This window comes from Cnephaeus nilssonii, assembly GCF_951640355.1.
Source record: "Cnephaeus nilssonii genome assembly, chromosome: 11".
Classification (NCBI taxonomy): Eukaryota; Metazoa; Chordata; class Mammalia; order Chiroptera; family Vespertilionidae; genus Cnephaeus; species Cnephaeus nilssonii.
This window is the reverse complement of record NC_137082.1, coordinates 60,419,497-60,436,831: the sequence shown is the minus strand read 5'-3', so window position 1 is coordinate 60,436,831 and position 17,335 is coordinate 60,419,497. Positions and strand designations below refer to the sequence as shown.

The 17,335-nt window shown below is 39.1% G+C and overlaps 1 protein-coding gene across 1 annotated transcript in view; it reads left to right on the top strand.

The window, feature by feature from the left end:
* LAMA1 (laminin subunit alpha 1) overlaps positions 1-17,335 on the top strand; it is a 144,407-nt gene that overhangs the window by 20,656 nt on the left and 106,416 nt on the right. Inside the window, exons 2-3 of the mRNA XM_079783773.1 lie at positions 1,102-1,272; positions 1,886-1,998. Of these exons, the coding sequence (XP_079639899.1) occupies positions 1,102-1,272; positions 1,886-1,998 (284 nt within the window). The remainder of the gene's footprint in view (positions 1-1,101; positions 1,273-1,885; positions 1,999-17,335) is intronic.

Below are 17,335 nucleotides of genomic sequence, written 5' to 3'. Positions count from 1 at the left end.
CTCCATTCATGATAGCATTTCATGTAGAAGCCTCTTCAACATCGTGTACATGTGCTGTCTGGGTCATAGAATCTCACTGCTATTATCCTCTCATCCCAAGATAAAGTCAAATCTCTAAAGAACCTAATGGAGTTATTTTCCTCACAGTCATCGAAAAATTGTTTTCTGAATAATTTGGACCAGCTGCTTAAAGATAAAATTCACTGGAGACAAAAGAACTGTACAAAGGCAAAGATTAATACTGAATTGAAGAGAATTTGGAAAAAATAGATCTTTGTGCTCTCAAGTTTTATTCACCAAAGAAAGCAGGCCAGAAAGAAAGAGGAGAGAGAACAGTATCCTCGGTAATGAGAGGAGAGACCTTGTAAGTGCTTGCAGAGGCAACTGGAGCAACATGGGTAGAAAATGGGTGCCCTTCTTTTAAGTGAAAGATGTTTGAATCTCATTGGCATATATGTGCAGTGGATCATTTGAAACTTCTTAAAATCTATTTTCCCAACATTTCATGAAAAATTTGCATCAGAAAAGCAGAAAGAACTGTACCGTGAACATCTATCTTCCCACTGAGAGTCTACAATGAGCATTTTACTCCACTTTCTTTGTTACCTGTCTGTCCCTGTAACCATCTCTCCCTACCCATCATTCCAGCTTATTTTTCGGTGCATTTCAAAGTGAGTACACTTTACTCCTAAACTGTTCAGCATTTACAACCACCAACATTTTTATGACTTTTTAAAATTGTTTGAGGTAAAATTTACATGTAGTGGAACATACCAATCAACTCAAATCTCATGCATTCTATGATTTTTCACAACAGCATCATATGATTTTATTACCTCAGAAAGTTCCCTTGGTGTCCCTTCAATAGTAAATCCCCACCCTCTGCCACTGCTGGGCAGAGTTTCTTCTCATAGATGAGTTTGTCTTATCCTAGAATTTCATATAAATGAAACCACGATATAACTGCTTTTGGGTAAGACTTCATTCACTCAGCACATAGATTTCCAATCTCTTTCTGATTCACCTGAAAAGTGAGATGAAGTAATCCTATCCTTTTCTATTTTAAGTGGCTGAACTGATTTGGTGAATTTTCACGTGCAGGCCTGTTTCCTGCCATTCTCAATCTTGCCAGCAATGCTCACATCATCACCAACGCCACCTGCGGTGAGAAGGGGCCTGAGATGTTCTGCAAACTCGTGGAGCACGTGCCCGGTCGACCTGTGCGGAACCCCCAGTGCCGGATCTGCGATGGCAACAGTGCCAACCCCAAAGGCAAGTGTTGCTCCTTCTGCTTGGAAGTACCCATGGGGATTTATATGTTTTGAAATGATTATGAAGACTTTTATTAGGAAACCATGAGCACTGTGTTGACTTTCACGGCTATTCATTTCCACTAACATACAGTTTAGAAGTTAAAAATTTTAAACCAAAACTGAGAGGTATGCATATTTTTATTCCTTTTATATTTTTATTTTTAATAAATTTATTGTTTAATTACAGTTGACATGAAATATTATATTAGGTTCAGCCACTATTGAAAATAGTATGGAGGTTCCTAAAAAAATTAAAAATAGAACTGGAAAAACATGGGTGGAAAATGGATGCCCTTCTTTTGACCCAGAAGTTCCACTTTTGTATATTTATCTGAAGAAACCCCGAACACTAATTTAAAAAGACATATGCACCCCTACACTCATTGCAGCATTATTTGCAACAGTTAAGACTTAGAAGCAACCTAAGTGCCCATCGATAGACAAATGGATAAAGATGATGTGGTACATATATACAATGGAATATTACTCAGCCATAAAAAGAATGAAATCATGCTATTTGTGACAACATGGATGGATTTAGAGGGTGTTATGTTTCTATTTTCTTTTAACAGAACGCCATCCAATATCAAATGCGATAGATGGCACCAATAACTGGTGGCAAAGTCCCAGTATTCAAAATGGGAGAGAATATCACTGGGTCACAATCACTTTGGACTTAAGACAGGTAGGTAAGGCAAGAACTGTTGAAGAATGTCTATGGGTTGCTGACCTTTGGGAAAGTCTGCCTTATTTCTAACCATGTTTACTTTCTGTTCTCACTGTTTTTCCATAAGGTGAAGTTAAGTGATAAACAGAAGTAGTCCATGGTACCATTGCTTGACACATTTCTCATTTCCAGGAATCTTTGAGAAAATGAGTGAAATTCTTTCAGTGGGGTTTGATGTTCTTCGAAGCTGTGTCAGCAGGGCACCCTCATTCATTCAGGAGCCTATGTCAGACTGTGTACTAGATGTCGACAGACACATCCATGCATTTTCTGCCGTTCAAGCTTATTATCTTGCTACTAGAGGCCCGGGGCACAAATTCATGCACAGGTGGGGTCCCTTGGCATAGCCAGCAATTGGGGCCAATTGGGGCCATCTTGCCCAGTCCCTATCGGGGCAATCAGGGTTGGCTGGCTGGGCTGGCTGGGGGGGAGGGACCATGGGAGGTTGGCTGGCTGCCCCCCCCCCCAAATCGGGGCTGCGTTTGGTCGCTTAGGCATATATATGTGTGTGTGTGTGTGTGTGTGTGTGTGTGTGTGTGTGTGTGTATATATTATCACTGTGCCAAGTTACTATAGAAAATAAGGTTTGGAAACAAAAAAGAATAGTGTTAAACCTCTTGACTATGCCTCACCCTTGTCATGCTGTCTGTGAGGGCCATAAGTAAGGTAGAATTGTCCAGTGCTTCTGTGAGCAAGCCTTAAGCTTGAGTTGGGAAAGACAACTGCTTTTGGGGAAGACTTCATTCACTCAGCACATAGATTTCCAATCTCTTTTTGACTCACCTGAAAAGGTATAATTGGCTCAGGCCACACTTGCATCCTCTGGATCTGCTTCAAGGCCATGCAGTAGAATGGAGAAAAATATGGCATGGGCCCTGGTTGCACCCAAATTTCTGGAAATGGGAAAAAATTATCTGAATCAAGGGATGAAAAAGAGAGATGGCAGCTATGGTCACAATTTGATTTCAGTTCTCAAGAAAACACATTGCGTGATATTCTTATTTATTTCCATCCAATTCTCTTTTGTTAGAACTCTTCAATATCATGTAAAATGTCAGTTGAGACAAATAGTTGCAATGTGCACTGTAGGATTGTAATAGGAATTTTGGAGAGTTAATGACGAGTTATTATAATTCTTTGAATAGGTAATAGTTTAAAAATGTGCAAGATTTTAAGGAGAAGACACAGCAATTCTGTGTATATTTATGTGCAAGGAACTTTCATCTCTTATAACAGTAAATAAGGTAATGACCAACATGTACAGCTCAGAAGACATTTTTCCAAGTTTAGGTTCATAGTGTTATGTAAGTAAAATAACATTTCTGATGCTTTTCAGCCATATGTCCTGAATTAATGTCATGCTTTAATATTTTCAAGCCCACCTAGAGAAAAATAGATAAAGGAACTCCATTTTTGCCATGGACTTGGTTTTATTGTTGTTGTTTTAAATGCATTTTTATTGATTTGAGAGAAAGAAAACATTGATAAGAGAGAAACATTGACCAGCTGTCTCCTTCCACCCCCTACTGGGGATTGAGCCCACAACCCAGGCATGTGCCTGATCAGAATTGAACCAGTGACCTCTCAGTGCTTGGGACCAACTGAGCCACACTGGCCAGGCCACCCTGGATTTTGGTTTTATTTCAGTCGGAAGGATGCTTCTGCAGGAGAGTTTGATTTTCCCATCACGTTTTCAATTTATTTTCCTTTTTTAAGGGACAAAGTGTAATCATTTTCATCAGAAATGTGGTGTTACATGAGTTTGGCCAAAGTAACTGCTGGACATTTTATGTATTGACTTCAAATGCATCTTAAACTGTCCTTTGTCTTGGAACCTGTCACACTTGACTTCATCCCGAAGAGAAACCTTTTGCTTTAAGTTGAATTGCATCAGCTTGAGAAATACCACAGGAGTATCAGTTTTAGGTCTTTAAGGCATATTTTAAAAACAGACATGTGCAGTTGACCCTTGAATAACACAGGAGTGAGTTAGGGGCACTCTGCACCTACAGATTCCCAACCAGGAGCCGAAAACACTACAGGAATTTATTGAATTAAAACCCATGCTGTTCAAGGGTCAGCTGTGCATACAGTTATAAACTGCTAGGTAATTTCTAGTGTTTTAAGATAAGCTTATAAATTAAGATTGTTTAAAATAATTAGTGCTCAGTAATTTCTTTACCTTTTACACAATGCAAAGATCTCTGCTGTGCTTTCATTTTTTTAAAAAGTGCATTATGCTTACAGTTGAGCAAAACTTTCTCAGATGTATTTATTTATTGAGCCTTTTTATTATGGATATATTTAATTGTGTAGGAAGCATATTACTGTGATATGCATATACCCTCCCTTGAGGCTCAGGGATTTTTCAACATTGTTTTGTTTGTTTCAGCTTGCTGTATACTTTTCAAGTTAAATGCAGTCATTGTGACATTGTGCCAATACAGTATTTTTTGAATCTTCTAAAAATAAGACATTTGTTCTGAATAGGCACCATGCCATTAGCAACTCTAACAAAATGAACAGTAATTAGCTAATAACTATTTTTACATCTGTACCCAATTTTCCTAATTTAGACACCATTGTCTTTTATAGGTGTTTTTTTTTCCCCCCCAAACCAGGATCCAGTAAGAAACATGCATTGCATTTGATTGTTGTGCTTCTTAAATTTCTTCTAATCTGAATTATCCTCCAAATTTTTAAAATTATACTGACTTTTTAAACAGACTACACTAGGCTAATAGTCTCGTAGAATAGCCCACATTCTGGGTCTGTCAGATTGTTTCATCATGGTTTTGTTAACTTGTTCCTTATACCCTCTATTTCCTACAAATTAAACTCAGCTCTAAAGACTCGAAATTCCAGGTAAATGGCTACTTCTGTTGCACCCCAGCTTGGTTGTCTCTGTTGTAATGAGACTAAATTTGAATCCTATATAGGTATTGACAGCCAGATCTCTCCCTTATAAAGTTATCTCCTTTTTCTCCCACATCACACCCTTGTTTTCAGGTCTCACTGACAGTCCAATCTAGAGCATGGCTACACCTTCTGATGACTTTTTCCTATTGTCAAATCTGCATGTTTCTCTGGCAAGCCAGCCATTAGCCAGGTACTAGTTAATTTCTGGATTATATACCTCGCAAAGGCAGAGGCCACAGCTGTCTTCTTCCTCTTCCCCCTTCCCTTCCCTCCCCCTTCCCCTTCTTTCCCCTTCCCCTCCCCCTTCCCCTCCCCCTTCCCCTTCCCCTTCCCCTTCCCCTTCCCCTTCCCCTTCTCCTTCCCCTTCCCCTTCCCCTCCCCCTTCCCCTTCCCCTTCCCCTTCCCCTTCCCCTTCCCCTCCCCCTTCCCCTTCCCCTCCCCCTTCCCCTTCTTTCCCCTTCCCCTTCCCTGTTAATATTTCTTGAGGGTTGCCTGGTTCACTCTTGCATGCCCCGGCATTGGCAGAGTTGAGGCACTGAGTGAATCATTGCGGTGCTAATAAATGCTTTTTCACATTCCCCTCCTCTTTTTTGTTTGCAGCCTGATTAAAAGATGGCAATCAATAAACAAGCTTTTTGACTTCTTTGTCACATTCCTGTAAAAATGTAAAATTAAAGTATAGGTTTCTAAAGTAAAATTATAGACTTTAATTAGGAGTCATAACAACTTCATATTATAAATGCGTTCATGTACTTTAATACCATGTCAGCTCTTGAGGTTTCATGACCAAATTAGTCACTTTCATTCTGTGTTGGCTATGCTGAAGACGTGGATCCTGTTCTTGATTCTCTAGCTGATCATCCCATTGAAATTATGACATTTTTTTAGTCTCTGTGTATGATGTCTGGCTACCTGAAAGATAAACTGAAGAAAATAAAAAGTGGTGTTATCAGAAAGTCTATAAATGTTATTTGATTTTCAATAAGATTTAACTACAGAGTGTTTGCTTTAGTAACATATTACAAGAGGAATGATTTGATTTATTTACTTCTTCAAAATAGTGCCTACTATTTATTTTTTACATTGACTCACAACATTTTAGAATTAACACTTAGATACTTAGTAATACCTTACTTTTATGAAAATCTATGGGTATTGAATGAGTATGGTATTTTTGTTTTAAGAAAAATAACAAACGTAAAACTAACATACTTGTGTTAGTTTCTTTAGTATAGCACTACACCACGAGCGTGAGCCAGGGACCTTTTGTGACAACTTAGAATTTTAAAGAAATTCTTCCAAGAGAAAGAGAGCTTGCACATTTGATTGTATAATTGTCAACATTCTTTCAGGCCCTGATAATTCTATTACACTTTATGGTAAAGTTTCTTGATAAAAGACCCCAAGGATTTCCAGTTTGAGACACACTACTTTAAAAGTTTAATACCCTGGGCGGGTGACAGATGCTCAACATCTTTACTCATTAGGGAAATGAAAGTTAAAACCACAATGAGATACTACTTCACACTCATTAACATGGCTATTGTAAAAAATTGAAAACAGAAAATAAGGGATGGGGAGGATAAAGAGAAGTTGCCCCTTATGCTTTGCTGGTAGGAATGTAAAATGATGCAGTGCTGTGGTGAACTGTTTCCAAAAAGTAAACATAGAATTTCCATGTGATCTGGCATTTCCAATTCTAGGTATATTCTCAAAGAAATTGGAAGCAGGAATTCAAAGAGATATTTCACAGCTATATGCATAGCAGCACTATTCACAATAGCTAAAAGGTGGAAGTAACCCAAGTGTCCAACAAAAAATGGGTAAACGGAATATGGCATATGCATTGGATGGAATATTGTTCTGCCTTAAGAAGGAAGCAAATTCTGATACATGCAACACATGGGGAAGGAGGGATGAGGAGTTATTGTTTCACTAGAGGCCCAGTGCATGAAAATTCATGCACTGGAGGGGGGTCCCTCAGCCCGGCCTGCCCCCTCTCACAGTCCAGGAGCCCTCAGGCGCAGGAGGCGACCGACGATCAGGAGAAGGAGACACCCCCATCACACCTCTGCTGCTGCCACTGCTGGCAGTGCAAGCCTTGGCCAGCCCTGGTTACCTGAGCCTCGGGCGGCCCTGGGCGGCTGGGCAGCCGCCATCTGAGGCTTACCTGTGCCTCGGGCCAGCCCTGGGTGGCCTAGGGAGCTGACATCTGAGGCTTGCCTGCACCTTGGGCTGGCCCTGGGCAGCTGGGGGGGCTGAAGGGACTGGGGGACTCTGGAGGCAGGCACACAGAGAGGCCAGACCCACCAGGGGCGGGCCCAGCCATGCTGCACACCAGCCACCACGGTGGGTCTGAGGGGACAGGGCACCGCCATCTTGTGGCTGTGGGCGCTGCCATCTTTGAGGGCATGGCAGTCAATTAGCATATTCCCTACTTATTGGCTGTGGGTGCCGCCATCTTTGTGAGGGAATGACAGTCAATTAGCATATTCCATCTTTATTATATAGGCTGGGTGCAGAGTTTCAGTTTGGGAAGATGAAAAAGTTCTGGAGGTGGATGATGGTGATGGTTGCACAACAATGTGAATTACTTAATGCCACTGAACTGTGCAATTAAAAATGGCTAACATGGTAATTTTTGTGTTATGTATATTTTACTACAATTTTAAAAAGTTAATGTATATGAAATACATGCTGTTATGTATCATCCAGGGTCCAGTTAGGGAAGCAGAAACCATACCAGGTATTTAAAGGAACATATCTGTGTGAGGAACTGGTTAAATAGTGTTGGAGAAGTGGAAAGGGAGTACCAGGATAGCGCTGAGATAGTAAGGGCTGAGGAGGCACTTAGGGAGGTGATTGGGGTTATTTGCACCTACAGGCTTGGAAGAGAATGTTTCCCTCTGATTGGTGATGAGGAGGCTCATATGGGGAGTGCTGGGAGGCTGGAGACTGCAGTCAAATGCTGTAGCCAGGGTGAAGGGCACCAGCAGAACAGCAGGTACACAGAGAGGAGCAATACCTCTCCCAGCACCCCCGCCTCCCTCCTCCAGCCCCCCTGCCTCCCACCTCCAGCCCCCCCGCCTTCCTTCTCTAGCCCCCCCGCCTTCCTTCTCTAGCCCCCCTGCCTCCCTCCTCCAGCCCCCCTGCCTCCCTTCTCCAGCCCCCCTGCCTTCTCTAGTATTTCAGCCTCCTGCTAGTACGTCCACTCAAAACCCCACAAAACAGTTTAAAAGGTAGATTTGCTTGGCAATCCATACAAATACTATCTTCTCAGTAGGTGATTACTTGTACCTGGGCAATGAAAGAAAAACAGAGATGCAGCTTTAAAATCCTGGAGCAGAATTTTGTTACAAAGGACTTTCATTTCATATATATACCAATCTTGAATATGCTTGTATTAAGTTTTTAGATAAACCTTGGGATGAAAATGCAAAATTTAGAATTCTTGTGGTGAAATCATGCACTGCCTTCTGATGCATTGACAAACCAGGTGTTCTTGGATCTTAGCTGAGAGCCTGCCATAGGGTAACACCTTGGTACTGTGACTTTAAGAAGGACAGTGGTGGTGGAGAAAAAGTGTTAGCAGTTCTATTTATGTACGCATGTATGTATTTATTATTGTTTTGGGTTGTACAGTGTGCGGGAGATGTGTAAAGTGTAGTAGGTGCTGTGTTTTCCTAGTTTACAGATAGAATGCTGTAGCATTGAGAAGGAGGGCCGCTGACAAATTCCTCATGCTAAGCAAATGTTTCCTTTCTCCCTGTCATGTTTGTAATCCACAGATGACTGAGAAGTCCCAGAGATCTTCAGCTTTCACCAAGAAAAACTTTAAACAAGACCTTCCTATAATCTAATAGAAGTTAGCTAATAGGGTTAGGCAAGAAGTGCAATTAAGCAGATTTTGGGAAAGTAAATTCATAAGTCAATTCTATTTTTTTGGTCATGTTAGAAAAGTAAAATGGGATAATTGTAGAAAAATACATAGAAGGTACAATAAGTGTAAAGGGGTAGAAAAACTTACAATCCTTTCCCTTCACTCTGAAGCAATCCCTGATAATATCAGCATTTTACTGTTAGACTTTTGCATGCTTTTTTCTGTGCATTCAGTAATGCTGCGGTATCATTTATTGCATGCTTAATGCAGGCCAGACCTTATGCTCAGTGCATGATTGGTGTTATATCATTGAATCGTCATACTCCCCTATGAACTTAGTCCTTTTGACAAATGACAAAACTAAAACAGAGAGCTAAGGAACTTGTCAAGGGAAGGACTTACTGAGGTTCGAGGGCCTGGTCACCTTACCGTTACGGCGTCCTGGTCTAATTTGCATATTTCCTCTCTCTCTCTCTCTCTCTCTCTCTCTCTATATATATATATATCCTATGTATAGCATGTAGAATCTATATATGTGTATAAAGCTGTGATTTAAAATCAGGACCCCTGGTTCCTTCTATACTATGTGACAGTCTCACCTCATTTATTCCTGGTTTCCCATCATTGTTTCCCCTTGAATTACGATTTTATAGGAAAAACGGCAGGAGCTCTTACAATTTCCTCCTGGTTTGGGAGTGTTCAGATTCTTTCCAAGCCCCTCCCCTTATTCTCTTTGCCCAGGTTGCTTTGTGGCTCAAAGGGTCCTTTCCCCCTCCATTGAGGCAGAGTTTTAACACTTGTTCATGCGTTTGCTGTTACTGGTAGATCTGGGTGATACCTAATGTGCTTTTGGCCAAGAAACAGGAAAATGAATCAGGTTTTGCGTTCTCCTTTAAAAAAAGGTTAAACCTGAAAATTTTACTAGGAGTGGTCAGATGTGTGAGTGAAAATTTGTAATGTTCCTTTAGAAGACTAAATATATTTCATAGAAAAGGAAACGTTTCCTAAGGCATTGAAAATAAAACTGCCTTTTGAAGAACTGCTTTGTCTTCTGTGTAGGTTTAATTAGGAAGTAGCACTTTGTTGTGGGAACATAATCACAGAGGGGCCTTTGTTTTATGCAAACCCCCAGACAAGAGCTGCTTGTTTGCTGGGTTTTATAAAACCTCATTAATTTGAATGTCTGTTGTTTTTTCCCCCCAAATTTCTGAAATATTGACCAGAACTAGATTGAGGTTTATTATTGTACTATCCAATGGAGAGTGTTTGGTAAGCACAATGACAGGGTAAATAAGAAAAGAACAGGCACATTTTTTAAGGCTGAAAATCTTGAAAGCTTTTTAGAACAAGAATTGCATGTAAATTGGAGCTTCTCATTACAAATGAGTCTTGGCTGTTTCTTTAAAAAGGTCAGGCAGAGACCCTTCCTGGAAACTGGTAGAAATTCCTCCTACTGTGCACTCATGTTTATTTAAAATGATTCCCTTTCAGTTTTCTATTACTGAATACTAGTCTCAACCAATTTGAAATATTAAGTTGTTTTTTTTTTAATTCGTTTGGCAAATGAATAGATTAGAAGAAATCTTAAGCTCTTCATTACCGTTTGGAAGTAATCAACACTAAGTTCTTGTCCTTTGGACGTTTTTTCTACTTTGTCCTGTTCTCTGCTATTCTCAGATACATATTTCACATTTTCATCATCTCATTTTATTTTCTCATACACAGCTTCTCTTCTAGTTGTTTATTTCTGTGTAAGAAATCACTGCAGACCTTTAAGGCTTAAAACAACAACATTCATTTTATATCTATCTAGGTTTCTGTGGGTCAAGATTTTAGGAAAGGCTTGATTCAGTGGGCGTGTCTAAGGCTGCAGTCCCTGGGGGCTGGAGATGGAGCAGCTGGGAAGGGGGTGCTGGGGGAGATTGGGGTAGGGCCAGTGGTGAAGCTGCGGGGGGAGGGGGGGTTTAGGCAGCAGGGGAGGGTGCTTGGGCAGCTGGGGCCTGGTCAGGCTTGCTCTTCATGTGGTCCCAGGATTGCTCTGGGTGGCCCTCCATGTGGGCTACTGGCCTCCTCACAGCATGGCGGCATTAAGGCAGGTTGGTTCTAAGACAGTTCAGGGCTCTGGCATGAATGTTCCAGAGAAAGAGGCAGAAGTTGTGTCCCCTGTAGAATTAGCCTCCAGGGTCACATGCCCCTTCCCCTGTGCTCTATGGGCCACCCAGTCACTGAAGTCAGCAGAGATTCACATGGAGGACACATGAAGCAACCCTGGCTGTCGCCAGGAGGCAGATAAAGAATTTGAGCCCTGAAGCTACCACGGCCTCTGACTTTGAAAAGGTCTCTCCTGGCAGCCTCCCACAGCTTATCTTTCAGGTGCCACACCTTTAGGGTGACAGAGCTATAGGATCAAATGGGGGCCAGAGATGGGGTACAGATATTGTACCTTAAATTGTTTGGTGTTAGTGACAAGTGAGCTGAATAAATGAGAGTAACGGAGGCCAGGCTTTAAGAACGATATGGAGTTTCATTTCTTGACAAGCTTTATTTTCAAACCTTATCACTTGTGTGTTAGCAATGGTGGTTTACCAAACCATTTCTCCATTTGACACAATTTAGTTTACCAAACTTTCCCCCCTTTTTTTCCTCTTTCTGTTTTGAATCGCCATACTGTTACAGTATGTCTTACTCATCAGTTCTTAAACTGGGCCTTGGAAAGAATTCTGGGGGATTAGGGAAAATCGTTTTCAAGATTCTGTAAAAATATACTTTCAGATCCCCGACTGTTTTGGCTTCAAAATAAAGCTTTTTGTGTATTTATGGGAAGAAGGGGAGGTCCATTCTGAAATAATTATTTCTTCCTGTTATATTGAAGCTAAAAAAAAAAAAGATAAGTTGCAATTTCCAAAGAAATATTTCTTTGATAATTACAGTGCTGTTGGAATTCATTCCAGCATTTGCTTTTTTTTTTTGCTTTTTACTTAGTAATCTACTCAAATTGTAACAACCTTCATCTTTAAAAAGAAAGCTGTAATAAATAAAAAAACAAAGTAGCTCATGAATACCTCAGCTATACCTCAAAAGCTCTTTGTTTTTAATGCCTTCAGTTGACCTTTTTTCTATACAGAAAATTCCTTTGTTCTGATATAAAAGTAAAACCTTTTAAAAATACAGAAAAATATAAGGAAAAACGTTTTTTAAAAAATCATTTGCAATTCTAACAATCAGGAATTACCTTTTGATGCATTCCATCATATCTGAGAGCACTGAATATATTAATAATTCATGATCTCTGATTATTGGGTTCTGGGGTCTCAGGATTCGTTGATGAACAAGACAGCGATGACATCCAAGGAAGGGCCTTAATACAGAAAAAGTACACATATGTTCCTTATATATGTTGAGTTGTTTTTTAAAATTTTTTATTTATTTTAATTGATTCCAGAGAGGGAGGAAGGGAGGAGGAGGAGGAGGAGGAGGAGGAGGAGGAGGAGGAGGAGGAGGAGGAGAGAGAGAGAGAGAGAGAGAGAGAGAGAGAGAGAGAGAGAGAGAGAAATTGATATGAAAGAGACACATCAATTGGTTGTCTTCTGCAATAGAACCTGTGACCTTCAGGTGCAAGGGACAACACTCCAGCCAACTAAGCCACACTGGCCAGGGGCTATATGTTGGTTTTTATCACTGTCACTTCAGTTGTTACCTAGTATCTAGGGCTGACCCTGGCCCTCAGGAGCTTTGGTCTCCTGGGGGAAATGGGCAAGTACACAGACTGCTCAGCCTTGGTGCTGCAGGATGTGCAGGGGCTGAGAACGCATTGAAGGAGAACATGTATAGGAGGGGTAGCTTAGCGGACAGGGAGACAACCCAAAGGAAGAACTCAAAGGGAGCAGAGAATGAGGAAGGTGCGTAGGAGAGAGCAGCACGGGAAAGGCATGTTTGGGGAGCTAAAATACTTCGCCCAGTCCTGCAATAAATGTTTCTTTTATTTTTCCTTTTCATTGAGATGCAATTTACATACAGTGAAATTCATGCATCTTAAGGGTATAGTTGGATGAGTTTTGATACATACAGATAGGTGTAAACCACAGCCTTGTCAGGATGCAGAACATTTTCACAGCTCCAGAATGTTTCCCTTTGCAAGATGAACTACTGTTCTGAATATTTTTTTCAGTTTAGATTAGCTTTGCCTGTTATTTAACATCATATGAATGGAATAAAAATGATGTCTCTTTATTGTGTCTGACTTCTTTCTCTTAGCATTATGTCTATGAGAGTCATTCGTTGTTAATTTTATTGGTGTTTTGTTCTTTTATTTCTGAGTAGTATTGCACCTCATGAATATATCAAAATTTGTTTATTCATGCCCTTGTTAGGTTGTTTAGGTTATTTTAGTTCTTTTTTCAGTGCCTATTGTATTTATTTTCTTATTGAAATATAATTGCCATGTAATGTTGTAAAAGTTTGTAATGTACAATTTGTTGGTTTGATGCACTTATATATTACAATATAATTAAAACAGTAGCACTAGCTAACATCTCTATCATGTCAAATGATTGTCATTTCTTTTTTGTGTTTAGAATAATTAAGGTCTAGTCTCTTAATCTCTTTGGAGTTTCTAATACAGAATTATTGAGTGTATTGTGCATTATATCTCTAGAACTTATTTACCCAATAGTTGCTACAGTTTTTTTGCCTTTTATAAATAAAGGTGCCATAGGCCCTGGCCAGGAAGCTCAGTAGATTAGAGCAAGAATCAACCAATGAATGAGTAAATAAGTGGAACTACAAATCGGTGTTTCTTTCTCTCAAATCAATCAATCAATCAATCAATCAATCAAAATAGCCCTAGCTAGTTTGGCTCAGTGGATAGAGCATTGGCCTGGGGACTGAAGGGTCCAGGGTTTGATTCCAGGTCAGGGCACATGCCTGGGTTGTGGCTTGATCCCCAGTAAGGGGCATGCAGGAGGCAGCCGATCAATGATTCTCTCTCATTGTTGTTGTTTCTCTCTCTCCCCTCCTCTCTCTTCCTCTCTGAAATTAATAAAAATATTTTTTTCTTTAAAAAAAGAAAATAGGTTGGTGAATTAAAAAAATGGCTGACAGGAGTAGGCTTACAGTTGTCAGTACATGGAACACAGAGTTTATTATTGTATTAGTATTATTTATTAATAATTGTATTAATATTGTTGTTAACCTACTTTTGCCTCCTTGTATTGTTCAATTTATATACTCACTAACATAAGTGAAAATGTGTGTCTCACAACCAAAACCCTCAGCAGTATGGAGATTAAAATTTTCTTTCGTTTTTAGTTCTGTGCCAATTGAATAGCAGATAATTCATTAATTCATTCATTCAGTAAATCATTTATTCAGGTATAATACATATTATTTAGTTACATTATATCACTATGTTGTTTATATATTTTGGATCACTGGGTTGAATTCAGATTCTTAAACAATGTTTGTTCTTGTTTATTATCTTTACATGTATAAATTATGCCATGATTATTAATCTCTACTGAGGTAGTTATATTACTTTGTAACATGATTTTAGATATTTGAATATCAGGACAGAATTTTCAAGTTGTATTATAACAAAAGGGACAAAAATTGAATTAACTAAATATTTTTAGAGGTGTCAGTTATCAGGAGAATAACTATTGTACTTGGGGAAAGTGACTAAAAATCTGATAGTAATACCTTATATGAGATTTGTGAATTTTATAAATGTTTCCTAATCATTATTCCATACTAATGATGTGAGAAATCCAAAATATATATATATATGTATGTATATATATATATATATATATATATATATATATATTCACATTATTCATTGTAAATAATGCAGTGAAAATAATGTACAGAGAGCACCCTCTGGGTTTCTCATTTTACGCCTGAATCATGGAAAACATTAAATTTGATTTTATAATTTTCTAGACTTAAGAAATTAAAATTTTACTAATTGGCTATCACTTCTTCTTTTGGAGGAATGAGGGGTGAGTGGTTCTGAAAGTCTAATTCTGTCAGCATCAGTCTTGGTGAGAGGACAGAGCTGCCAAAGTCACGATAAAGTAGAACCTCTTTAGTGACTAGGACAGCCGCCTGTTTATGCCAATGCATTTCCTCAGACCAGTGGTCCCTTTGAAATTTGTGCAGCTACTTGGAGAGCGCTGACTCGCTCTATCCTGCCCTTTATGCACCATAAGGTACGGAAATGAAGCCTGGAGAAGCTGTGAGATCAAATTAAAGGCTGCAGATAATTAGCTGGGAACCACAGCTGTCCAAACCAAGATAGCCTGAGAAATTTGATGGAGCCTTAGAACCACTCATTAGCCAACTGGGTGGTTAAAGCTTTATTAGATTAACGGACAACTATTAGACTATGTGGAAATAGATTTTTTGTTTTGTTTTGTTATTTTTTAATTTAATAGACTTTATTTTGTAGAGAAGTTTTAGATTTATAGAAAAATTGAATGGAGAGTATAGAGAGTTCCCCTATATCCCCTCTGTAATAGTTTTTTGATAGAATATAGGCTATCTTTCATCATTTTTTACAAAGTAAATAATAAAGTGACTAGTGCAGTTTCAATAGTTTCTATGAACTTTTTCCTCCTTATTTAGAAGGTGATTTTAAAAATTGTCAGTCTTTTTTTTCTCTAATCTTCACGAGCAGACATATTTTTATTGATTTTTTAGAGAGAAAGAGATAGAGAGAAATATCTATGTGAGAAGGGAAACATCGATTGGTTGCCTCCCATACGCACCCCGATGAGGGATCGAACCTGCAACCTAAGTATGTGCCCTGACCAGGAATTGAACCTGCAACCTTTTAGTGTATGCGATGATGCTACAACCAACTGAGCCACCTGGACAGGGCGAATTGTCAGTCTTATAATTTAAAATATTCTGTTTTCTCTAGTATTTTATGGAATGCATTCAAAGGATATTTACCTCTGTTCTTCATATGATAGAAGCACAAGAAAGCCAGTGAAATAACCATTTAATAGGCCTCCATTGAGATGGCCACCATTTGGGATCATTTACAACTTTATACCAGACTTATACACGGGACCAGGCAAGAAGTGGGGCTCCCCGAGGCCAGCTCGCCCACTGTTTAGGACATGGCACCAAGGAGGATACATTCTGTTTGAACTGTGGCTCTTCGGTCAGGGCCTCTTTTCATGTTCAGACCCTGATGGTTGGGGGCTCTGATTTAGAAGGGGATTGTAAGAATTTATTTTTTAAGTGCTCATGATATTTTTGAAGCATCATCATGCCTTATCAGAGCTTAGTAACAACATAACAGAAATAGGGTCATGGGAAAGATTAGCTTTCAAACGTTCCCTCTGAGCTATCTGCTTGACCTCCAGATGGTTTAGTTGGCTTCTCCAAAGTTAGTTCCTGACTGAAAATACCACATTCCTACCCACATTCTATTTAGAAATTTCCATCTTCCAACAAAAGTTGAGTTTTCATACCATTCACTGTTCTCCCTATTTTCACATTTTTTCTTGTGACAGAATATACATAGCATAAAATTTATTATTTCAACCATATATTAAGTGTACAGCGTTGTGGCGTTAAGCATATTCACATTGTTGTGCAGCCATCACTACCTTCAATCTCCAGAACTATTTCATCTGCCCAAACTGAAACCCTGCAGCCATTGAACATTGACTTCTCATATTCCTCTCCCACCAGCCCTGGCAACCACCATTCTACTTTCTACCTCTATGAATCTGACTTCTATAAGTAACTCATATAAATGAAATCATACAGTATTTGTCCTTTTGTGACTGACTTATTTTACTTAGCATAATGTAATTCAAGTTTACCCATATTATGGGATGTAGTAGGATTTCGTTCCTTTTTAAGGCTAAGAAATATTTCAATGTATGGATATCCCACAGTTTGTTTAGCCATTTATCCATTGACATATATTTGGGTTGTTTCCATCTTTTGGGCTATTGTGAATAGTGCTACTATAGATATTGGTGTACAAATATCTGTTTGAGTCCTTGCTTTCCGTCTTTTGGGTATATACCCAGAAGTGAAATTGCTGGCTCATATGGGAATTCTATGTTTAATTGTTTTGAGGAACCACCACGCAGTTTTTCCACAATGGCTATCCCATTTTACATTCCCTCCATTATCTTTTTACATGAACAAAGGTCTTTCTATATAAGACCATTCTTTATATATTATCTTTTTAATAAGTTCTAAATGTCACGATTTGTCAGTTTGATGCCTGACAAATCATAGATGCTCATTGAAATCAGATATATCTAAAGAAAAATTAGAATCTTCAAATAAGATATAGACCATAGTCCCACATAAAAATAAAGTCTTACCAAAAAAAAAAAATGCTTTCTAGTCTGTAATGCTAGAAGTATAAATGATTCAGCTGGATTTAATGACCAAAGGAAAGAAACAAATTGTTTCTAGGTGTTGTAAATGTATAACTAACAGGTTACTATTTAATGGAGTTAGTCA